This window comes from Arvicola amphibius, chromosome 15 (assembly GCF_903992535.2).
Source record: "Arvicola amphibius chromosome 15, mArvAmp1.2, whole genome shotgun sequence".
NCBI lineage: Eukaryota > Metazoa > Chordata > Mammalia > Rodentia > Cricetidae > Arvicola > Arvicola amphibius.
In genome coordinates this window covers 24,875,534-24,899,696 of record NC_052061.1, presented here as the reverse complement: position 1 = coordinate 24,899,696, position 24,163 = coordinate 24,875,534, and the positions used below count along the sequence as shown (strand labels likewise).

Here is a 24,163-nt window from a genome sequence, read left to right as displayed (position 1 = left end):
CAGCAAACGCCGCTGTTCGTCATGGAGTCATCTCTCAGGTCCATCTTTTTACCGCAATCCTCCTGTAGCGGGACTGACAGACCTGCGCCACCAGGCTCGGCTTCCTCGCCAGACCTAAAAGACTTTAAGAAATGAGCACAAAGCTCCTGTGATGCTCCGCCATCTTTGCGTGGCTTGGGTCGCGCCACAGTCACAGCTTCCTCCTTTTTCCACAAGTTTCGCGCCAAAACGTCCCTCTCACAAAATGGAGACCGGAAGGAAGTGGTGCATGACCCCCCCCCACCAAGAATCACAGCCAATCATTTTGGGAAGCCGGCAAGGGGGCGGGACTCGACGGACCCAGAGCGGCCCAATAGCTGGCCGCGGGGCCGAGCGAACCAATGGGAGCGCAGACGCCGCGGCGGACGAACGCCAAGGCTGGTTTTCCCGCGAAAGTCGGCTTCTAGGGGACCGAGGTTCGTGTGGCGCGGCGCTGTGAGGTGAGGGACCGAGGTGCAGTCATGTCGGGCTTCGACGACCCCGGCATCTTCTACAGCGACAGCTTCGGTGGCGACCCGGGCGCCGACGAGGGCCAGGCCCGCAAGTCGCAGCTGCAGAGGCGCTTCAAGGAGTTTTTGCGACAGTACCGAGTGGGCACCGACCGCACGGGCTTCACCTTCAAGTACAGGTGGGACCGCTTGCGTGAGGCGGAAGGAGGTCTAGGGAGGACCCCCTGGGTAAAGGCTGGACCGCTCTCGGGTCAGGTGTCGAGGGAGGTGGGGGCAGGGGTGCTGCGTGGGCAGCGCGGCTGACGGCTCCTCCTCGCCCTCTTGTTGACCACCACAGAGATGAACTCAAGCGGCATTACAACCTGGGGGAATACTGGGTCGAGGTGGAGATGGAGGACCTGGCCAGCTTTGACGAGGAGCTGGCCGACTACTTGTACAAACAGCCAGCCGAACACCTGCAACTGGTGAGTAGCGCCCGTTTCAGAGTCTTGTATAGCCTGGCCCTGTCCCGTCACCAGGAGCTTATGCCTTTCCTCTTCTTCAGCTTGAGGAAGCTGCCAAGGAGGTAGCAGACGAGGTGACCCGACCCCGGCCTGCAGGTGATGAGCAGCTCCAGGACATACAGGTCATGCTCAAGTCAGATGCCAGTCCATCTAGCATTCGGATTCTGAAGGTGGGTCTATTGAGTGGGCCAGTCATGGTGGCGTGGTTGATGTATGGTGCACAAGGCTCTGATACCGGTAGCCTGTGGCACCAGATGTGTGACCCTGGGCAGGACACTTGACTTAAGTAAGCCTGTGTCCTTATGTGTAAAATTACTTCTTTAGATTGATGTCCTAAGGGAAGGCAGAGTCGAGTCTTGTAGAAACAGCAATGACTTCCTGTCTATTGGGGAGACTGAAAAACCAGTAAACACCATCCATAACTCAGAGGCAGAGGCAGGCAGATCTATGAGGCCAGCCTGGTCTACATAGTGAGACCCAGTCTCAGAAAAAAACAAAGAATAAAAAAATATAAAGACCAAAAGAAAAGGGGGACACTGTGACCATTGGCTGAGAGGGGTGGAGAGTTGACAGAGAATCCGTCTGACAAAGTAATGTTGGAGCTGAAACTGAAGGGTGTGTAGCCAGCCAGGTCAGAACCTGGAAGGGCTTTCCACCAGCTCAAGGAAGAGCAGCAGGTGCAGAGGCCCTGGGGCGATAGTGGTCGCCTGTTTGGAGGAGTGGAGAGAAAGCAGTGTAGCTGTAGTCCCCTGAGCCTGAATGTTGGATGTTTGCAAGTGTGGAGAGCAGAGGATGACATGTGGGAGTCCAAGTCTCTTCCACATGTGCAGTTCCTGGAGGCAAGCTGGTGTTTTTACGCACTGGCCCTGATTCCATTTTCTTTCTATGAGGCTGGCAAAGTACTCTTTAACTCCAGCCCAAGACCAATGCCGAGTTCAAAAGATTCCTCTAGCTGCTATGTAGAAGAGGATTTATAACGTAGGCAGAAAGGGAAGGAAGGAGGATGCGGCAGACACTGACTATTGTTCTGTCTTAGGGCTGTTGAGAATCAAAAGTATAGTACATGTGGCGGTACTCTGTAGTAGTGTTCAGGTGTCACCATTCACGTGGTGTCACTACACCGAAGGCTATTCTTCATTTTGCTTGAACTGTGTAGAGCTCTGCAGTTTTGGAGTCCCTGTCAAGTAGTTCTCGGTTAGCAGGACAGCCTCGTTTCCACAGACAGCTCTGAGTCCTTTGAGCAGTCTCTGTTGTTGGTTTCTTCTTGAGTCTCGTGGTCTAGAACTGAACTGCATCGTAGGTTCTGCCTCTGATGGTGTCATTGGATCTGTCTGGGTGGGGGCTGCTATTTCATTGGAAAGAGAAGCTTGTCCCTCTTCTGGCGGGGTGGGATGTACAAAGCCATGCCTCTTCCACTCTGGGAAACGTACTGCAAATGTACTGGTTGCAGTGAGTACTTAGCCCTATAGAGCAGTACTTCTTAACCTGTGGGTCGCATCCCTTTGGAGGTCACATGTCAGATATTCTGTATGCCAGATATTTCCATTACAATTCCTAACAGTAGCAAATTTACAGTTATGAAGTAGCAACAGAGATATTTTTAATGGTTGGAGGGGCCACCAAAACATGAGAACCGTATTAAAGGGTTGTAGCATTACAAAGATTGAGAACCAGTGTTCTAGAGGGATTCCCCTGCTAGGGATGGGATACCTGCACCCTTGTAGGTAATTTTCAGAAAAGTTGTTATATGGATTGTTCAAGGGTTCTAATGCCTGGGCAGGTCTTTGTGACACCATCTTTTCCCAGAGGTGGCCACTTTTTCCTGTGTTTCTCTTCGAACAATTTTGGAGCCCCTTTGTTCCAGAAAAACTTGGAATGGAAAGATGGAAAAAGGAACTTTGCTTGTTAATTGTTTTAGATTTATTTATTTTACGTATATGAGTGTTTTGCCTGTGTGTACTGTGTGTACAATGTATGTGTTGCCCATGGAGGTCAGAAGAGAACATTGGATCCCTGGAACTGGAATTATGGGTAGTGGGTGCTGGAAACCAAACTTGGGATTTATGGAGGGCAGCTATTGCTCTTTACTGCTGAGCTATCTCTCTAGCCCACTGTGAAAAACTTACTATCACATACAGAAGTGTAAAGTGTAATGAGCTCCATATGCTATTAACTGAGATTGAATGCTAATATTTTATCTAGTTTTCTGCTTTTCCTGTTTATTTCTGGAGAATTTTAAGCTGACTATTTTACATGCCTTTAATTACATCATTTGACAGGCTAAAGGCAGGATTACAATTATTTTTGCCATCCAGGGCTGTATAGTAAGATCATGTCTTGTAAAACAAAGAATCTAAAATAAACTTAAAAAATCAAAAATGCATTAAATTACGTTTCTTTTTTTTTTTTTTTAAATATTTATTTATTTATTTATCTATTTATTTATTATGTATACAATATTCTGTCTGTGTGTATGCCTGCAGGCCAGAAGGGGGCGCCAGACCTCTTTACAGATGGTTGTGAGCCACCATGTGGTTGCTGGGAATTGAACTCAGGACCTTTGGAAGAGCAGGCGGTGCTCTTAACCCCTGAGCCATCTCTCCAGCCCCCTAAATTACGTTTCAGTACATTTCAAAAGACTAGTATGTCACAGAATTTGTTGATAATCACAGGAAGATTAAGCAAAATGTTAGCAAAGAAAAGGTTATTTAAATATCCTCTGGAATATCCTAATATGGTTAAAAACTAAGCGACATACATTTTTTATTTTTATTTTCTGTGCATTGGTGTTTGGCCTGCATGGTATGTCTGTGGGAGAAGGCAGGAAATGGTGATACTTACCTTAATCCCAGCACTCAGTAGACAGAGGCAGATGAATCTTTTTTTTTTTTTTTCAAATATTTATTTATTATGTATACAACATTCCTTCCATATATGTTTGCATGCCAGAAGAGGACACCAGATCTCATAGATGGCTGTGAGCCACCATGTGGTTGCTGGGAATTGAACTCAGGACCTCTGGAAGAGCAGTCAGTGCTCTTAACCTCTGAGCCATCTCTCCAGCCCAGGCAGATGAATCTTTATGAGTTCGAGGCCAACCTGGTCTACAAAGTGATTTCCAGGCAGTCTCCAGAGACACCCTGTCCACCCTGTCTTGAACCCCGCCTCCCCCCCCCGCCCCGAAAGAAAATTAGTGTTAGTGTCCAGTAGTCATTAAGATGGGGAACCTAAGGCTGGCAGAAGGTCCATAGTGGCTGGAGATGGAACTTGAACTAGAGCCTGGGCTTCTGTCCCATGTCTGTTCTCTGTGGTACAACACAGGAAGTTACTGTTAGAGCTGGGGTTTGGGTCTTCTGGTTTTGTAATAAAATGTGTTTCATGTTTCTTTTGTCTCTCCAGTCCTTTCCCATTGTTCTGCAAGGCCCCTGAAAGTACTGGCCTGTGTCTGAGGCTTCTGAACCTGGTGTCCAGGTAGCCTGGCATTGGATGCTCTGGAAAGTCTGAGCTAAACTATGAGCCATGGCTTTGTCACCTCTTCCAGATCTTATCCATGTCTTTCCTCAGCACCTTCTCATGTCTCCTGGTTCTCCCAAACCATCAAGTCTCTTTGTGTCTCTGTTACAGTCAGACATGATGTCACACCTGGTGAAGATCCCCGGCATCATCATCTCAGCCTCTGCGGTTCGTGCCAAAGCTACTCGTATTTCCATTCAGTGTCGCAGCTGCCACAACACCCTCACCAATATTGCCATGCGTCCAGGACTAGAGGGCTATGCCCTCCCCAGGAAGTGCAATATGTGAGTGTATAGCTGGGAGGGACTCTGGGGAAGTGACCTGAATGAATCACTTCAGATCAAAAAAGCCAACAACCCTGGCAAGTACTGCCTGTAGCTACTTGTTCTAGGCCTGTGAAGGGCTGGGTAGCGCGATATCCTTGGGTCAGACCCGGCATGGTGTTCCTTCACATGGGTGCCCCACCTGAATGTCACACAACCTATGTGGGAGACCCAAGGTTGAAGAGGAAACAGTCCATAGAGATTGATTCTATATGGAATCTTAAGGGGGGAGGTTCTCTGTGTAGCTTTGGTTATTCTGCAGCTCACTCTGTACATCAGGCTAGACTTGAACTCTGAAATCGGCCTGCATGTGCTACCACTACCCTGCTTATATAGAATCTTCTAAAGCAAATTGACTTGCTGGGCTAGAACTAGAGCGCCACTGTACTGCCTGAGAACATGGCTAGCCTACTTGATATTTTGCATGTTGTTCTACTACAGTGGTAGAACAAATGGTCTTTCAGTTAGCAGTACTTAAAATATTTACTGTATGGTTCTTATTAGGAAATGTTTGTTGACGCTGACCTAATGAACCCTACTTGTATCCTGACTGCTTTTGGCTTTCTCTTCTGGTTTCTTCTCAGCTTCCACATTGCTTGAGGCATACTGGCATTGTCCTGGGCTGTTGCCTGCCCTCACCTGCAGCCACAGAGGAGTTCTTCCCTCTCCCCGCGTCCCAGCTTTACTGCTCCTCAGTCTATTCCCTATCTAGGAGCAGGGTGGCTTGGCACTTCCATAGGCTGATGTGGGTCTAGTTCTCTCTGCCTAAATGTTTTTCCCTCAGGCTGCCACATTTTTCCTGTCTCTTTAGGCTCCTTACCTGTCCTCTTACCTTATCCTCTTCCTTATCCTGTGCTTGCATTTGGTACATACATATCTGCTCACCCTCTCACCTGCCTGTTTTTACTGAATGTCATTATACTATACAGATAGTTTTCAATCCTAATGGGAACTTAGCTTCATAGACCAGGGACTTTTGGTTCACTGCCGTGTCTCCTCACCTATATTAGTTGAGTAGACTTATATAGGCCTTAGAGTTTGGATCCTTAGAATGCTCTAGAGGTGGTAAAATCTTACTGGAAAAGATCCTGGCTGTGGATGCGGTTTAGGAAGGAATTTGATATATAGCCTCTCTTTCTCATGTGGGGATTAGGAGTATGACTGCCACCTCAGTGTGCCAAGGCTCCTGAAGTTCTGACTTTGGATATAGCATCCTGCCATCATGGAAACTGTCCTTCCAGGCTTTTCCCCAAACTTATCCCAGCTTTTCCTTATATTGCTGCTGCATCTCAAGGCTGACCTTGAATGGATGAGCGCTGCCTTTGGGTTCTCAGGGTAACTGGTTACTGCTTTCTCCCCTGTCCAGGGATCAGGCAGGGCGCCCAAAGTGCCCATTGGACCCTTACTTCATCATGCCTGATAAGTGCAAGTGTGTAGACTTCCAGACCCTGAAACTTCAGGAGCTTCCTGATGCAGTGCCTCACGGTGAGATGCCCAGGCACATGCAGCTCTACTGTGACAGGTAAGCTGGCAGGGGCTGTGGGTTGTTGCACATGTCACTCAGGTATACCATAGAGATCATCTGGAGCAGAGTGCATGTGCAGGGTAGAGCTTTTGTGTCTGGTGCTTCTTATTGACTGTCATCTCTCATAGTCCACAAGGCCCTGTCTACCCATATTTTACATGGGGACTGTAGCTGGGGGAGGTCAGATGACTTAGACAGTGGTATCAAGGGCTATGCCCTTTCAGCACAGCAGGATCCTGTTCAGTCTGCTGTCCTAGTCAGGCTTCCTGTTAAGAATTTGCCTGTGGTTTTGTTGAGTAGTTATAAACTGACCTGAGGTGAAGGTTTACAGGTCCCTGAGTGCTTACCCTGGGCTCGTACACCTGAGGTCAAGTGCAGATGCAAAGCTTTCTGGGAAGTGATGGACCATGGTTGTCAGCTTTATCACTGGCAAGAATGTGCAGACTCACTCAGACCCTTGGGAAAGCTACACTCTAAGCCTCATTTTTTTTTCCCCATTAGTAAAATGGGGGTCTGGACTATCTGAGACTGCTTAACAATGAATGTCAAGGGTTTAACACAGTTCCTTAACTGAGTATAGGGTATTAGAGTATTCTCTAAGTATCCAGAGGGCTTGAGGATTAAGGTGTGAAATGTGTAGGAGGTTCATAAACAGTATGGGTGCCTGAAACAGTCCTGTGAAGCTGTGATCTGGTATTGTTAGTGTATAGAACAGAACACCTTTGTGGGGCTGGAGAGATGGACCAGCGGTTAAGAGGTCCTGAGTTCAGTTCCCAGCAACCATCTATAGTGAGGTCTGATACCCTTTTCTGGCTTGCAGGCATACATGTAGGCAGAACACTGTACACATAATATATAAATAAATCTCTTAAAAAAAAAGAACACGTGTGTGTGTGTGTGTGTGTGTGTTCTCTTTTGTTCTTCGAGAGAGGCTATCTCTATGTGTAGCCCTGGCTGTCCTGCTGTCCTGGAACCTGTCAGTAGACCAGGCTGGCCTCAAACCCTCAGAGATCTACCTGCCTCTGTCTCCTGAGTGCTTAGATTATAGGTGTGAGCTACCACTGCCCACATCTTTGTGTTTCTTACCTTTCTTGATTCCCAACAATTGAGACAAGTCAGATTAAGTATCATGTCTCTAGGCTCAGAGAGGCACAATGACTTCTTTGAGATCACACAGCTGCTCTGATCTTTTTTTTTTTTAAAGATTTATTTATTATGTACACAGTGTTCAGTCTCCATGTATGCCCTCATGCCAGAAGAGGGTGCCAGATCTCATTATAGATGGTTGTGAGCCACCATGTGGGTTGCTGGAAATTGAACTCAGGAAGAGCAGTCAGTGCTCTTAACCTCTGAGCCATCTCTCCAGCCCCCTGCTCTGGTCTTTTAAGGCACTCTGGTTCTGGGGAAACTTGGAGACTTTTAACCACATACAGTTCTTATTAAAAGAACTGACTGAAAACCTAGAGGCAGGCTGACTTGGTTGAGTTCAGGGAGTGTCAGAGGCAGAAATGGAGAGTGGTCCTTGCAAGGAGTCTGGAAGGGTATGAGGAGAAAGGTCCCCGAAGGAGGCAAAATGAGACACCCATTGAGCCTGGCCACAGATAAAATGGAGCTAGGGCATTTGAAGGCTGGGCTCCACCAGCACAACCTGTGATGTCCTGAGTTTAGTGAGAGCCAGCTCAGCATCATAAACACTGTCTTCGCCATCCAGACAGACATGGTGTGTAGCAGGAGTAGGGAAAGGTTCCTTCCTCTAGGCCTTGTGAGGATCCAGCCAGCCTGGTAGTGGTGCTAGGGGTAGACATGCTAAGCTGACCACACCGTCACCCCTGGATTTCACTTGTTTTTCTTTATTCTTTACTGCACTTTTCTCAGATACCTGTGCGACAAGGTTGTTCCTGGGAACAGAGTCACCATCATGGGCATCTATTCCATCAAGAAGTTTGGAATGAACTCCGGCAAGGGCCGGGACAGAGTGGGTGTGGGCATCCGGAGTTCCTATATCCGGGTCCTGGGCATCCAGGTGGATACAGATGGCTCTGGTGAGTTGCTCAAACCATCAGGACATGCTTTTCTTTTCTTTTTCATAGTAGGGCTCAAACCCAGAACCTTGTGCATACCAGGCAAATATTCTATCACTGAGTTATATTCCCAATCCCAGGCTGTTTATTTTTCAGAAAGCAAAAATTTGTTTTTCCAAAATGTTCACTTATTGTATAGTTGTGGCTCCTGCTCTGAGGTTGTTGCCTAAATGCATGCTTGAGTTGCATGACTCAGTGCAGTAGATAGATGCAATGTGGTGACTTGCCATCCTAGACTTAATGCGGCTACAGTTAAGCACTTTTATTTCCCACCTTCTGAAACTGGCTCCTCCTTAGCCTTCCCCCCATTCAGTTGCTCAGCAAATCCAGGTCCTCTTCAGTTCTTTTTTTTTTTTTTTTTTTTTTTTTGGTTTTTCAAGACAGGGTTTCCCTGTAGTTTCTAGAGCCTGTCCTGGAACTAGCTCTTGTAGACCAGGCTGGCCTCGAACTCAAGAGATCCGCCTGCCTCTGCCTCCCGAGTGCTGGGATTAAAGGCGTGCGCCACCACCGCCCGGCCCTCTTCAGTTCTTTTAAATCCTTCCACCTCATCTGCAAGCATGCTGTTTGGCTGTTCTACATTCACACTTAAGACTGTCCACTTCTTAGTGCCCTGGTCTGAGTCCCACTCTTTCTCCTAGATTGTTTTTGGAAGAACACTTGAAAGTCTACTTTCTCCATTCCTCAGCAGCTAAAGTGAGCCATGCTATTGCTACCAAACAATTGCATTGGTTCTCTGCTTTATCTGCCTTATAAGAGATTTGCCAATGGTCCCCAGGGGGCCATATGATCTGGCCTGTTTTGTTTGTTTGATTTTGGTCTTTTGAGACAGTTTCTCTGTATCCTTGGCTGTCCTGGAACTCACACTGTAGACTAGGCTAACCTCAAACTCAGAAACTTTCCTGTCTCTGCCTCCTGTCTCTTGAGCTGGGATTAAAGGCGGCATACCCCACTTAACCCTACCCATGATCTGTCCTTCTGATTCTTTGGAACCTTCTTTTCATCACTGGACCCTTGAGATTTGGAAGACTGGGATAGTCCTGTGCCCTAACTTTCTTGAATGAGATTGTGCTCTCCTGGTGCTGAAGGGGTGTGAGGGGGTGAGGAGGTTCCTGATTTAGGGCTAGGCCCAGCAGTAGGCTGGAGGAGATGCTTTTTGCTCACTTATGCACCTGTCTGTCCTCCTAGGCCGCAGCTTTGCTGGGTCTGTCAGCCCACAGGAAGAAGAGGAATTTCGTCGCCTGGCTGCCCTCCCCAACATCTATGAGCTCATCTCTAAGAGCATTTCCCCTTCCATCTTTGGGGGCATGGATATGAAAAAGGCTATAGCCTGCCTACTCTTTGGGGGTTCACGGAAGAGGTGAGGAGCCTGGGAGGAGGGTATTAATGACAAGGTTGCTGCAGGAGGACAGCTGTGTTGAGAACCTAGTTTTCTTCATATCTCTCAGGTCCCTCAGCCTGCTGACATGGGGAGCACAGTGGGAAAACATTGGGCTAGGACCAAGGATTTGATCTCTGCCCTAGACTGTATGGGAGTGAGAAATGCTGCCTTGAACAAAGTTTCTGTGCTTGAATGAGACATGTGAAACATCTAGCACTTAGAAAGTGTCTCATATACACACACACACACAAACACACACACACACACATATATGTTTGTGTATATATGTGTGTGTGTGTGTATATATATATATATATATATATATTCTTTGTTTTGGTTTTTCTGTTTTGAAACTCTTTGTTTTTTTCTCATTATATAGTCAGACTGCCCTTGCAACTTACGATTCTTCTGACTCAGTCTTCCAGATTCTAAGATTGCAGGTGTGGGTCACTTATGGCTTCCTATGTCCTTTTGAAACTAAAATACAGCTACAGACAGTAGCAGCAATGACATTGTACTAGTGGCTACTGTTCAATACATTTTTTATATGTTCAGAGCATTCTTGTGCTTAATGTGTCCTGAGCCAATTGTAGTAATACCAAAGAGTTCCACAATAGCTAGGAATGGAACGTAACAAAGATTTATTTATCTGGGGATACACTCACAGTAAGGGTAGGCATCACAGTCCTCTGTGCGCTGGGAACTGAAACCAAATCCAGCAGAAAAGGGGCTGCACAGGCTCTGCTTTTCATCTGTACTTATAGTCCATGAGACCACGCCCAATGTAGGCCGGTATCTTAAAGGCTATTGGCTGAAGGAATTCCCACAACACCTCCTCCTTTCTGTCTAAATAAGAGAGTTCTAAGCCTAATACAAAACTATATACAATAAGAACAAATATCAAGTATTGTCCAGGGAAAAGAGGCAAAAACATACATAAAAATTAGATTTACAGCCCACATGCACAACATCAAACAAGAAACACATGCTAAGTGTTTCAATAATTATTCTATCCTAAGGAGTCTAAGTCTTATATTGAAAATGGCTTGGCTAAGTCATGATAGGAAAGTAACTGATTGTTTTGTCTTCAACTTCATCAAAGACCTGAGAAGGAAATGTACCTATTATCTCATCCCATCCATCACCCCTTTTTTTGTTTTTCTTTTATTTTTTTTGGTAGATTTTTCGAGACAGGGTTTCTCTGTAGCTTTGGAGCCTATCCTGAAACTAACTCTTGTAGATCAGACTGGCCTCAAACTCACAGAGATCTGCCTGCTTCTGCCTTCTGAGTGCTGGGATTAAAGGTGTGCACCACCACCACTGCCTGGCTCCCCCCTTTTTTTCATGAGAGATCCCTTAGCCTACTTCATTTCCATCCCCAACCCTATATCACTTAAAACTAACCCCTAATAGATGGCCCTAACCCTGAGGACAAACTTTGTTGGGAGAGTGGACGTCGTTTTCTAGAATTACTTCCAGCTGTCATAGGCACAATGCTATTTCTATGGGATCCTGTATAAACTAAAATGTTGGTTAAATTTCAAGATTATTGTCTGGTACAATTGCAGATAGTCTCTGAGTATAGTTGGTAGGGTTTTTCTGAAATTCTTGTTTGAAGTTCTGGCTAGAACGTTGTAAGAAGGTGCACCATCTCAGCTAGCCAAGTTGAAATCATCTTGAGCAGTTTGTAACCAAACTGATCTTAAAGTGGTGCTATCAGCATAATGACATCGTATCAACCAGGTGGAATTGTTGTGGTGCTCTGTCTTCTTCCTGGAGACTACAAAGATTACTGCAGGAAAATTTATTGTTGATTGTGGAAAACTTTATCCATATCAAAACAGAAAGTTTGAATTTCTATGGACATACTTCAACGAAAGGGTACCATAGAGGCAAAAGTAGGTATGGGGAGAAGTAAAATTTTTGAAAGCAGAGTTTTGATATACTACAGTCCCTAGATTTTATCTTCCTTCTGTCCCATACCAGATGGCTCCTGATATGAGGCAGAAACTTTGAGTTTTTTTTTTTTAAACAATATGCTTGGATTTAGAGAAGAGCCAACATCAAATTCCAAAACCAGCTTTGATTTTTAATAAGTGGCAACTACCATTATATGTATGTATATAAGCCATTTTTAATATATGACTTAGACACCTTAGGATAGGATAACTAGTGAAACATTTGACATATTTTTCTTGTTTGACGTTGTTCATGCTGGTTGTAATTCTAATTTTTATGTATGTTTTTGCCTCTTTTCCCTGGACAATACTTGATATTTGTTCTTATTGTATATAGTTTTGTATTAGGCTTAGAACTCTCTTATTTAGACAGAAAGGAGGAGGTGTTGTGGGAATTCCTTCAGCCAATAGCCTTTAAGATACCGGCCTACATTGGGCGTGGTCTCATGGACTATAAGTACAGATGAAAAGCAGAGCCTGTGCAGCCCCTTTTCTGCTGGATTTGGTTTCAATTCCCAGCGCACAGAGGACTGTGATGCCTACCCTTACTGTGAGTGTATCCCCAGATAAATAAATCTTTGTTATATTCCATTCCTGGCTATTGTGGAACTCTTCGGTACTACTACAACCCAGCCCTGTCCTCTTAGCCTATAGGGATGTCACTGTAGTGTCCATTTCATAGATGAAACTGAGGCACAGAGAATGAAGGGGCTTATTCCAGGTACCAGGTTGGACTGGATCCTGCTCTGTGGCTATTCTACAGTGTGCATAGCTCTCAGGTGTGCCTACCCCACCCTAAGGGAGGAATGAATGCAGTATAAATAGCTCTCATTTCCTTTACATCTCTACCCGGGAAATAAGCCTTGCCCCCCAGTGTTAGGCTAGAAAGCACAGAACTGGGTGTGAACATGTTTCTGGGCCAAACTGTCATTTGCACTTGTTCTGAGACTCTGAAGGGAGGGTGACCAACCTACACAAAGCCAGGAGTGGTTATGCCTAACTATAATCCTAAAATTTGGAGGATTGAGGTAGGAAGATGGTGAGTTCAAGGACAGCCCACAGATTCACTGTCTTCTATCAACCTGTTGTGTCTAGGCTCCCTGATGGACTCACTCGCCGAGGTGACATCAACCTGCTGATGTTGGGGGACCCTGGCACAGCCAAGTCGCAGCTTTTGAAGTTTGTGGAGAAGTGCTCTCCCATTGGGGTGAGTGGCTGGGGACTACTTTTCTCCTGGCTTGGATGTCCCAGCAGGGAATAAAGCTACGATTCCTGGGCAACCGTGGGCTCTTGCTCATCCAGGACCTACTTTTTCCTCATTCTTCTTGTCTGTTGTCGGGATGGCAGAGAGGTGTGAGAAGGAAGGGACAACAGGTAGGTTAGGTGTGGGTGGTAAGAACGTTGGACTGAGTCAGGCCTGGTTTGCTTCTCAGACTGGCAGTTGTCACGTGGACTTTGAAAAGATAGCCTAGACTCCCTGAGCATCAACCTATCTAGTTGCAAAATAATGGCACTGCTAGTGATAATAGCTGGTATCAAGATGGGCCAGATGCTTCCTGATGTGCCTGTGAAGTTTTTACTCATTTAACTGTCTCCTCATGAGTATTACCATCTGTGTTATGCATTGGAGGTAGGAACAGAGCAATGAAGTGTCTTGCTCAAATCCCACTACTGGGGACTTTTGAACAAGCTTTGAGCCAGTGTGTCTAATGATCCAGGTCTCCTAGGTCTGGGAAGATCAGGGTAAGTGGACTGTGCAGTAGGAAGTGATGGTTTTAGATGAAGAGGGTGTGTGCTAAGTTTACCACATTAGCACATCCCGTGGCCTGAAACTGTGAGCTCTGTCGTGTTAAATCTTATAGTAGCCACATTTAGAAAGTAAGACTAGGTGAAAATAATTTTAACCTGTAGTTCAATATAAATAATTATTTTTTGGTCAGTATAGATGGAACCTAAAAATCTTAAAAATCTAGGAAAGCACTTTAACACACTAAGCACATCCCAGGCCTACTATAGACAAGTACTTGGCATTCCCAGTAGTGCAGTCTGATCTGAGTGTCTCATTTACAAGCATCTCAGGTAGGTATGTGTTTCAAGGCGTCTGGCAGCATGTAGCATGCAGGTCTTCACAGATGAAGAACTAAGGGTAGAGACAACCTAAGAACCAGGAGTTCCCAGCCCTGAGGCCAGCTTGAAATACATCCTTCCTTCTCTGGTCCTCATTGCTTATGTCATAGGGCTGTGCTGTAGCTCAGGTGAGACTTTTTTTTTGTTTTTGTTTTTTCGAGACAGGGTTTCTCTGTAACAACCCTAACTATCCTGGAACTAGGTCTGTAGACCAGGCTGGCCTTGAACTCACAAAGATCCACCTGCCTCTGCCTCCTGAGTGCTGGGATTAAAGGTGTGTGCCAACACTGCCCAGCTTCAAAGAAACTCTTAAACTAGGCTGCAGAAGAAAGAATTCTCAGTTGGGCCTTGAGTTCTGGACTGTACAGTCAGCTTTGCAGTGTGATGTAGAGTAGTCACAACCTTCTGGGTTTTTGGCATTTGGGGCTAGCATTTGGTGCTGACACCTCTCCTCACTTTCCCAAGGTGTACACATCTGGAAAAGGCAGCAGTGCTGCTGGCTTGACCGCCTCAGTGATGCGGGACCCCTCTTCCCGAAACTTTATTATGGAAGGTGGAGCCATGGTTCTGGCCGATGGTGGAGTTGTCTGTATTGATGAGTTTGACAAGGTAAGTCTTCTAGTTGCAGAACTGGGGTGTGTGGACTCAGGTGTGGTAGCACACAGCACTTCTGAGAGAGTTGTATGTAGTTCTTGTGCCTATCACTCTGGGGTAACTTGGATAAGTTGCTTGCTTTACCTCTTTGAGATGCTCTGGAAATTGGGGAGAGTGAAAGCTAAGCTCATGTGGTTATCTGCCATTGGCTGACCTGAAGTCTGTATTACGGTAGTAATTCCTAGTTATTCTCCTGCCACTTTCCCTTCCCGGGTGAGGATTCTGATAGATGTGTCTTTGCAACGTAGATGCGGGAAGATGACCGAGTGGCAATCCACGAAGCCATGGAACAGCAGACTATCTCCATTGCCAAGGTGAGTGGCTCTTTCATCCTTCATCATTTCAGCCTGGTGGTCTTCTTCAAGCTGCTCTGATGGATGTACCAAGTTATGTTTACCTAGGACTGTGCTGGCAGCAGCTGGCCTGGAACACACAGACATGCACACACGCACGCATCCTTACATGCGCGCACGTGCACACACACATAATGTATGTATATGGGTGTATTTGTATGAGTTCATATGCGAGGAAGGAGAGGCCTGTCCCAGGATTTTTTGACTGTCTCCTCCCCACTTTCAACCTCAGGCTGGGATCACTACCACCTTGAACTCTCGCTGCTCTGTTCTGGCTGCAGCCAACTCAGTGTTTGGCCGATGGGATGAGACAAAAGGGGAGGACAATATTGACTTCATGCCTACCATCTTGTCCCGATTTGACATGATCTTCATCGTCAAAGATGAGCACAATGAGGAGAGGGACATGGTATGTCTCAGTGGCTGGGCTGGTGGCTCCAGGTGGTTTCGTGGTCATGAGGGTGAACAAGAGATTTTGCCAGGGAAATGCTGGTGCTCAGATAAGCTGTGAGTGAGAAGCACATGAAATGACTGCATTAGTGACTTGCAGGGTGTTGGAGAGGGACCTGGAGTCCTGTGGCCTAGTCCTATTTATGCCTTGAGGGAGATGCTGGGTGATTTTAGCAAGAAGCTTCCACTGAGCTTCACTCCTTGCCCTGCTAGTAAATTTCTGAAAGAAAATAGTTACGGAATTTGGTAAGGCAATAAGTTTAGTGCACAGGTGGTTGTTAGCCCAACTGTCTCTCTGCTTCATTCTCAGGCAGTTGCTCCTGATGTCGGTTAGGGTTTCTGTTGCTGTGAAGAGACACTGTTACCACGGCAATTCTTATAAAGGAAAACATTTAGTTGTGGTGGCTTTACAGTTCAGAAGTTTAGTCCATTGTCATGACGGGAAGCAAGGCAGCATGCAGACAGACGTGCTAGAGAAGGAGCTGAGAGTTCTACATCTTTACTTATAGGCAACAGGAAGTGGTCTGAGACATGGTGTGGCTTGAGCATATATGAGAACTCAGAGCCTTCCTCCACAATGAGATACTTCCTCCAAAAGGCCATACCTGTTCCAATAAAGTTGTACCTCCTAATAGTGCCACTTCCTTTGGGGGACTATTTTCTTTCAAACCACCACAGATGGTAAAGATTGACCAGGTTGGGCTGGAGAGATGGCTCAGAGGTGTGTATGCCTGCTCTTCCAAAGGTCCCAAGTTCAATTCCCAGCAACCACATGGTGGCTCACAACCATCTGTAATAAGGTCTGGTGCTCTCTTCTGGCCTGCAGGCATACACATAGACAGAATATTGCATACATAACAAACAAACAAACAAATAAATAAATATTTTTAAGAGAAGATTGACCAGGTTTAGGGGATTAGATTAGGCCTGTACTTTCAGTGGAGGCTAAACCAGGAGAATTGCAACTTTAAGGTCAGCTTGGCAACTTAGACCCTTATCTCAAAATAAGTAAAAAAGGACTGGGGATTTTGTTCAGTGGCAGAGTACTTTCTTAGCATGTAAGAGATCCTGGCTCAATTCTGAGTATCAATAGAATCAATAATGTGTATTCAGTTTGATAGCTGGTGATTTAACTGTCCCTAAAGAAAAAAGGAAGAAGGCTTTTCCAGTAGTTCTAGTAGAGGTCCCAGGATGGACTCTCGTGGCTTGGGTAAGTCCAATATCCACCACCAAGACAGGTTTTTGTATGTAGCCCTGGCTGTCCTGGAACTCACTCTGGACAGGCTAGCATTGAACTCATAAAGATCCACCACTCAGCTCCATGTCCATCCTCAGGTAGAAACTTGCCAGCAGTAGATAGGCCACAGGAACCGGAGCAGAAGCACCTACCAACCACATCATGATTTCTTCCTGTCTGTTCAATCTTTGTGCTTACCCAGTTTTTCCTCTTTTGCCAAGATGCTGGCCAAACATGTGATCACTCTGCATGTGAGTGCACTGACACAGACACAGGCTGTGGAGGGTGAGATTGACCTGGCCAAGATGAAGAAGTTCATTGCCTACTGCCGAGCGTGAGTGTTGGGAGAAAACCCTGTTCGGTGACATGGGCTTCATGGGTGGGGACGTGCAGACCTGTTTTCCTTCCTTACCCAGGATTACCTGGTAACCATGTTTTGAACTGCGTTCTGCTCTCATCTAGCACTGTGACTCACTCCGTGGGTGTAAGGTTATTTCAAAGTTAACATTGTGGTGCCCACAATAATGGGCAGGTTGCTCAAGCTTTCAGAGCCTCAGTAGCCCAAGGTTGATGTTTTATAAGGACTGCTCAAGTTGGTTAAATTCTTGGCATCTCTCTGCACTGGGTCAGTACTCAGTGGATTGCAGCTTTACTTGTCATTGGAACCCTACACATGTTTCTTCTGTCCTAGGCATGGTTCTGTTTTTTTGTATATAAATGACCTGTAGCTCTGTTGTAGAAAGGTGAAGTGCAAAGTTAGATAACTTGTCTGAGGACATATGTGGGAAGTAGTGGGAACAGACGGGTACCTGCCCCAAAGGCTGTGCCCTTAATTAACCTCATTCAGATTCTCAGTGTTAGTTATCTTTGAAAGGGGTTGGTCCCAGAGATGGGGCACTGGTTGATCATAGCAGTTGAGTGGTCCCCCAGGTCATGCACCTGCCAGAGTGAGTGGACATCAGAGTCTGGTCTGATAGTTCCTATGTCTTTGAGCTTTGGGAAGCTTTGGAGGAGGTCCTCAGTTTTCTCAAATCAGCAAGGTGGAGAGTAGGAGACTGCTCAGAAACCTGCTGTGGAACCTCAGTGCTGGAAGAATGTACACCCGTTGGCCAGATAGCACCCTGCAGCCAGTAGCAGTCAGAGTAGTTTTCTTCACATCTGCTCAGATCTCAACCAGCTTTCTCAGAGAGATGCCATGTAGATCTCTGACTCCTGCTCATAGCCAGCCCAAGTCCCTCTTTCTTTCAAATGATTTGCCAGTAATGTGGGAACATACATGTCTGCAAGCCAAGTAGAGGCCTGGGGATGGGGTGGGCAACTGAGATTTCTTGCTGGCCTCATTCTAGTTCACTCTGCTATCTGCAGGAGGTGTGGCCCTCGGCTGTCGGCAGAGGCAGCAGAGAAGCTGAAGAATCGTTATATCATTATGCGGAGTGGGGCCCGTCAGCATGAGAGGGACAGTGATCGCCGTTCCAGCATCCCCATCACTGTGAGGTGAGCAAGTGGGTCTCATCTCACAGAGTAGGGCCAGTTGGCCATTGCCATCCTCATAATACATGCCCAGAGTGGGTTGGGAAAGGGAGCCTCTGGGACCATGTGCTCTGGCCTCCTAATGGTCTGTCTTTGTGTGTTTGTTTAAGTCTGGGGGTGGTTGGGTGGGCCTCACTTCTATAGTTTGCCTGGCTTCCCTCTCTGAGAGGCAGACTGAGGTAAGAGGGAACACTCTGTCCTGGGAGATTAGCAAGGCCTCTGTTCTAGCCTTTGGCCAACTATGTAACTATAACGAACTTGTCTTCACTGGATCTCAACTTTTATTTATACTTACAGCTGGGGCCTACTATCTAAGCTGAATCCTGCCTCTGGCATTGATTACAAGTTACAAGTAGATTTGATTGTGTATAATGAAACCTAAAGAGTAGCTTACATTGGAAGTTTATTTTCATTATGAAGCTGGGGAGTTTGTAGTTTATGGTGGTTTTTCAGAGCTGTCAGCCTGGATTCCATTATGTCTGTCATTGTCAGCCTTTCAGCCCCGTAAGGTTCTAGAAGTTCCAGCCATCACTTTGGTCATCAAGAGAGGCAGCCCGGGGACATGCTTTTTGTTGTTCATTTTACATACCAGTTCCCCTCCCTTCCCTCCTCCCATTCCACCTGTCTCCCTCCCCTCCCTCAACTCATTCCCCATCCACTCCTGAAAGGGTAAGGCCTCCCATGGGGAGTCAACAAAGCCTGGCACATTAAGTTGAGCTTGGACCAAGCCCCTCCCCTTCATCAAGGCTGAAGGATACTTCTGACATTTTCATATGATGCATGGATTTAGAGTTCATTGGTCACATCTTGTTTACACAGCCACCTTGACCAAAGAGGCAGGCAGTATCCTTTACCAGGCAGCATGTACTGGAATGAAAATTGGGTTCCAGTACTAAGAATATAGGGTAATAGATAATGGGGATAGCACTCTATCCAGCAATCTCCCCTATAGTTTTTTTTCCCCTATTTATTATGTATACAGTATTCTTGGTATTCTGTCTGTTTGCCTGCAGGCCAGAAGAGGGCACCAGATCTCATTACAGATGGTTGTGAGCCACCATGTGGTTGCTGGGAACTGAACTCAGGACCTTCGGAAGGGCAGGAGCTATCTCTCCAGTCCCCCCCCCCCCCCCCCATAGTTCTAACTACCTTGGCCCTGCTCCTACCTGAAGGATGGGGGTGGGGGTGGGGAGAGTAAGTGGGCTGAGGCCTTTGAGTACTCTATTGTTCCAACAGGCAGCTGGAGGCTATTGTGCGCATTGCTGAGGCCCTTAGTAAGATGAAACTCCAGCCCTTTGCCACTGAGGCTGATGTGGAGGAGGCACTGAGATTATTCCAGGTGTCCACACTGGATGCTGCATTATCTGGCAATCTGTCAGGTAAGTAAGTGCTAGGCTGTAGTCCTGACCTTAGACTTAGAGATTTAGTTAGCTGTTGGCCTGCAGGGTGCTGCCTGGATGTGCTTTTGATAATAACCTTGCCCCCCACTTCTCCATTGCCTGTTTTCACATTTTGGAAGCTTTCTCTAGGCTTCTTGAGCCAGCTCATTAAATTTAATTGTTGTGGCCTGTCGCTGGTGAAGAATGGCTGGCAGCCTTCTTTCCCCCCTGTGTTGAGCTCAGAATTATAGTTTCCCAGCCTGTGGCCTCATCTTTTTTGACAGCCACATCTGGGATGCCTGGTTGTCAGTCCTTCCTGTCTTGGAAATGAGACTGACACAGAGCTTCCGTGGTGTCTTGGTCACAAGTCTTAGTGGAACACGGGCCTGTTGATGCCTGAGCCCTAGTGTCTCTTACCTGCTTTCAGCCAGTGTTCTGAGACTGAGAATTAGGTTTACTCTGATCTGGCCAGGATTCTGGCTGAGAATTTGCCAGTCACTGTCTTGGTGTCAGAGCTGTAAGCAAGCAGTTCCCAACCTCCCTGTTCTACCTATCCCATAGACTTTCTTACTTTTCTTGGTGGGATACAGTGAGGAGGTAGGTATAGGTAGTGAAAGGAGTGGTGGGGAGTGGTGACAGCTGGGCCAGCTGTGTTGGAGAAGGAATGATGTTCTCCCATCTGGTGGAGATCGTAAGCTTCTCTTACCCAGGACTTCTCATGAGTGTCACCTCCCATATTTGGATCCTGTCAGGTCCTGCCTTCCCTCTCTTCTTGCTCTGTAACTCCAAACTTGTACTTCCACTGCACATGGTGGTGCAGAGGCTCTGAGTTTGAGATTTGAGGCCACCCAGGGCTATACAATGAAACATTTTCCCCAAAATAAATAAACCCCTTCTGTGGCTATTCCTGTTGCCTCAGTGTGTGTGACCCACATGGCCTCATGTTACCTGGCTCTGAGATACCATGATGGCTATGTCTCTACCACCTGGCGCTGGGCCTGTTGGATGGCCTCTGTTGCGCCCTATATTTCTTGGTTCTCACTTCCATGGTAAGATTTCCACTGTCACCTGACACTGTTCTGTCTTTAATTTTCTCTCTGGTTTAGGCCACTCTACTGAGAGGCTATCATTTCTCTGACCCTCCCAGTATAGATGAACTGGGTTTTCTAGTACCCAGTTCCTTATTGCACTTTCACAGGAGTGGAGGGCTTCACTACCCAGGAGGACCAAGAGATGCTGAGCCGCATCGAGAAGCAACTCAAGCGCCGCTTTGCCATTGGCTCCCAGGTGTCTGAACACAGTATTATTCAGGACTTTACCAAGCAGGTGAGCCTTCCTAAACACTGGGAACCTGCAAGCCATGCCCAGGATACAGAGGGTTTCCTGCTGGTTCCCTTACCCTGTGCTCTATGCTCAACAGTGGGTTGCTGGGGTGGGGAGTGTTTGAGCCACTATTTCTTCCCTAAGAACCGCTACATTTGGAGTTGGCTACTTATGTCTCCCTTGAAGTGGGAAAGGTACAAGCTGGGTAGTAGAAACCACCTTCTAATTTCCCCATCTCTTAATCTTTTCCCTTGTTGCTTGGCTCCTTAAAGGGTAGAGAGCCAAGAACCAGATGAGTGAGCTTTGTAGCCCATTGGGCAGAGGGTTACTAATCCCATGCACAAGAGATAGTGCTTTTGGGTGCTAGGAGGAACCTGTGCCCTTTAAAATGATGAAGATAGTCCTGGCTTCTGTTCTTGGCTTTCTTTTCTGTGTATACTCATTTTGCTCCTGGAAGTAATTTACACAGTAGCTCATACTGGTAAAAAGATTCAACATTTTGCTCTGTAGGTGAAAAGATTATCATTTACTGAGTCTGGGGCTAGAGAAAGTTTGGTTTCTAGGGTCACAAGGACCTAAGAGCTAGCTCATTTAATTGCTATATGATCTCAGACACCCTCTGAACCTGTTTCTTTCTTTTTATTTTTTAAATATTTATTTATTTATTTATTTATTTATTTATTTATTTATTATGTATACAATGTTCTATCTGTGTGTATGCCTGAAGGCCAGAAGAGGGCACCAGACCTTATTACAGATGGTTGTGAGCCACCATGTGGTTGCTGGGAATTGAACTCAGGACCTTTGGAAGAGCAGGCAATGTTCCTAACCACTGAGCCATCTCTCCAGCCCTTAGCCTGTTTCTTCTTCTGTAAAATGAGGTAATTCCTAATACTGGATGCTTAAAGTTGATATAGGACTATAGTTGCCTGGTACACAAGAAGCATTACAAAGTATAAGCCCTTCTGAAGTCAAGGTAGAATGAAGGTGGAAGCCTTTTGTCTGTTTGTTGTAAAGTTGTTTATGAGCAACCATGGGCTCCCTTGGGTCCTGTGATACACCCCTGTATCTATCTTCTGTTCCCTCCTACAGAAGTATCCAGAACATGCCATTCGAAAGGTGCTGCAGCTCATGCTGCGCAGGGGTGAGGTCCAACACCGCATGCAGCGCAAGGTGCTCTACCGCCTCAAGTGAGCTCACTGCCCATCAGTCCTCAAACCTGAATGCCAGCACCGCTCCACCTCTCCTCAAACCTGAATGCCAGCACCGTTCCACCTCCCAGTTGGTGTTTGCCATTCTAAGGAAGAGGTTCTGCCTCACCGCCTCTGACTGCTGTCTGCAGATGCACTGGTCCTGGAAGTGTGCTTTGGTCTCTTGGTCTCATCACTGTTCAGGTGTATGAGTTTCGCTCTAGGTGCCTATCTCCTGTCCTGCCTCCTCAGCAAGACAGGTCTGGAGCAAGAACAGGCTCTGTAGGTAGACAGGTCTGTACATTGGCTCCTGGGCTGCCTGACTGCCAAGCTTCTTCATGTGCTTAGAGGAAATAAAGTCAGTTCCTGGCTGCTAATAGTAGAGCCAGTGCGACAATGGTTTTGTATGAAGTGTGGGGTTGTCTTAGCTTTCTCCAGCAGCGCCTGGTGTGAGAACTGAATCCATCACTAAGCCCATCTGTGCCTCAGTTTCCTAGTCTGCAAATAAGTTTGACATTGCCTCACAGGGTTGTATTTGAGCTCAGTGAGTGAGAATGAAAACCCAAATAGGCTGCAGTGTAGAAAGCCTCCAGTGAACTTTGGGTTTTATTTACAGCATAGTGGGCTGGATGAGTTTCTGGGACCTTCATGTTGTGTATCCCTGGGAAAGAAACTAGACTTCAGGGTTTATCAATAACAGATAGGAGGACCTGACCTGAGTTCAGCATAGTAGAAAATACTAGGGGAAACATTGTTAAAGGAAGATGCCCCAGCATTTTTATTATCAAAATGCCACAGAGTTTTGTTGTGCTTTTAGAAATATAGAATCCACAAAATTAAGGAAAAGTGAATGAAATAAAGTATCTGTTATTTAAAGAATTTGTAAATGGGAAGCTTAAAATGAACTGAGCTTAACTGGCTGAAATGGTCTAGTCAGTCACTAACAGTAAAGCCACTGTAGTGAAGCTGCAGAGAACAGGACGTGCAAACAAACTTCCTAGTTGTGTCCTGTGCTGAAATTGCTGCTGCTTGAGGTTGTCTCTGTATGCCTCTTGGATATGCACTTACTCCTGACTCATGTTCTGAGCTATTTCTTTTTGATTGGTTTGCAAACTTGGAACAGAGTGTGCTTGTTGTTTGGAAGGCAAACTTGGTGAGAGCATTTCCTCGTGGGCACTTGACGCCTTGAGTAGGATGCATGGACAAGTTGGCCTGCAGAAGTGGTTGGTTGAGTGGAAAACACCAGCACCTGCCTCTTGGTAGACCATTGCTAACAGGCACAGTGCTAAGGGATATAAGATTGGCTTGCGGGGAATCGGGGAGTACAGCAGTATGAGGAAAAATGGCCAGGAAAATTCCTAGGAATTGGGGATTGGTCGGTTTTTGAATTCGAACTGGAATCTAACCCTTAATTCTCCAAGACATTGATCTGAACTTGTGTGGCCAAGCTACTGTAGCCCTGCAAGTATGGCCAAGATAGTTTGAACCTCCCTTCACTTTCCCCTCTTCTCTTTCCTCCCCTTCTCATGTTTCCATGATTGTGATAACAGTAGGGTTTGAAGCTGTGCTCTGAGAACCTTGCCAAGGAGAGCATCAGCCCTGCTCCCTGCTGTGCTAAAAAGGGGCTGCTGTCATTGATTCTGCCAGCAGCTTGATTTTTCACTTTTTTTTACCTTAGCATGCTTGGGTCTCCCGGTGATCCCTGGTCCTTACCCAAGATTCAGACATTTTGCATCCCTGGTTTGTCTTTCCGCTTAAATATTATTTGTCCTTTAGCCATATGTGGTGATTCTCCTGTAGATTTTACAGCAGGCAGGGAAAAACAATCCATGAAGAGACAAGTCTGATTTCTCTCTCTCTCTCTCTCTCTCTCTCTCTCTCTCTCTCTCTCTCTCTCTCTCTCTCTCTTTCTTTCTTAAATAACGGGTTGAACCAAGAATGAAACTCAGCTCACCTTGATTTTATTGTAGCCAGCACTGGACCAAGATTTCTAGAGTCTGGCCCAGATATTTTACTTTAGTCTTGTTTAAGCATAGCACAAGTTTGGAAAGAGAATTCAGAAAACAATTCAGTCCCAAGTGCACAACAATTTAAGACATGTTTACATTGAGATTCTTTACAAAATATCTATGACTTTCATAATAATGGATA

The 24,163-nt window shown here is 46.2% G+C and overlaps 1 protein-coding gene across 1 annotated transcript; it reads left to right on the top strand.

Moving 5' to 3' along the window:
• Nucleotides 1–397: 397 nt before the first annotated feature.
• Nucleotides 398–22,423, top strand: Mcm5 (minichromosome maintenance complex component 5). The gene is made up of 16 exons (XM_038312853.2): nt 398–667; nt 826–952; nt 1,033–1,161; nt 4,616–4,788; nt 6,194–6,349; nt 8,228–8,394; nt 9,619–9,790; nt 12,865–12,976; nt 14,362–14,505; nt 14,799–14,864; nt 15,136–15,312; nt 16,812–16,924; nt 17,956–18,084; nt 19,357–19,499; nt 20,698–20,825; nt 21,915–22,423. Exons 1-16 carry the CDS (start codon nt 501–503, stop codon nt 22,014–22,016), a joined length of 2,205 nt encoding a protein of 734 aa, XP_038168781.1. The 5' UTR covers nt 398–500; the 3' UTR covers nt 22,017–22,423.
• Nucleotides 22,424–24,163: the final 1,740 nt, after the last annotated feature.

Bases quoted from the DNA above. Each gene is read 5' to 3' on its own strand.
- Mcm5 (XM_038312853.2), top strand. From the start codon at position 501: ATGTCGGGCTTCGACGACCCCGGCATCTTCTACAGCGACAGCTTCGGT. The intron at 9,791-12,864 runs GTGAGGAGCCTG...TGTTGTGTCTAG, and splicing joins TTTGGGGGTTCACGGAAGAG to GCTCCCTGATGGACTCACTC. The intron at 15,313-16,811 runs GTATGTCTCAGT...TCTTTTGCCAAG, and splicing joins ACAATGAGGAGAGGGACATG to ATGCTGGCCAAACATGTGAT.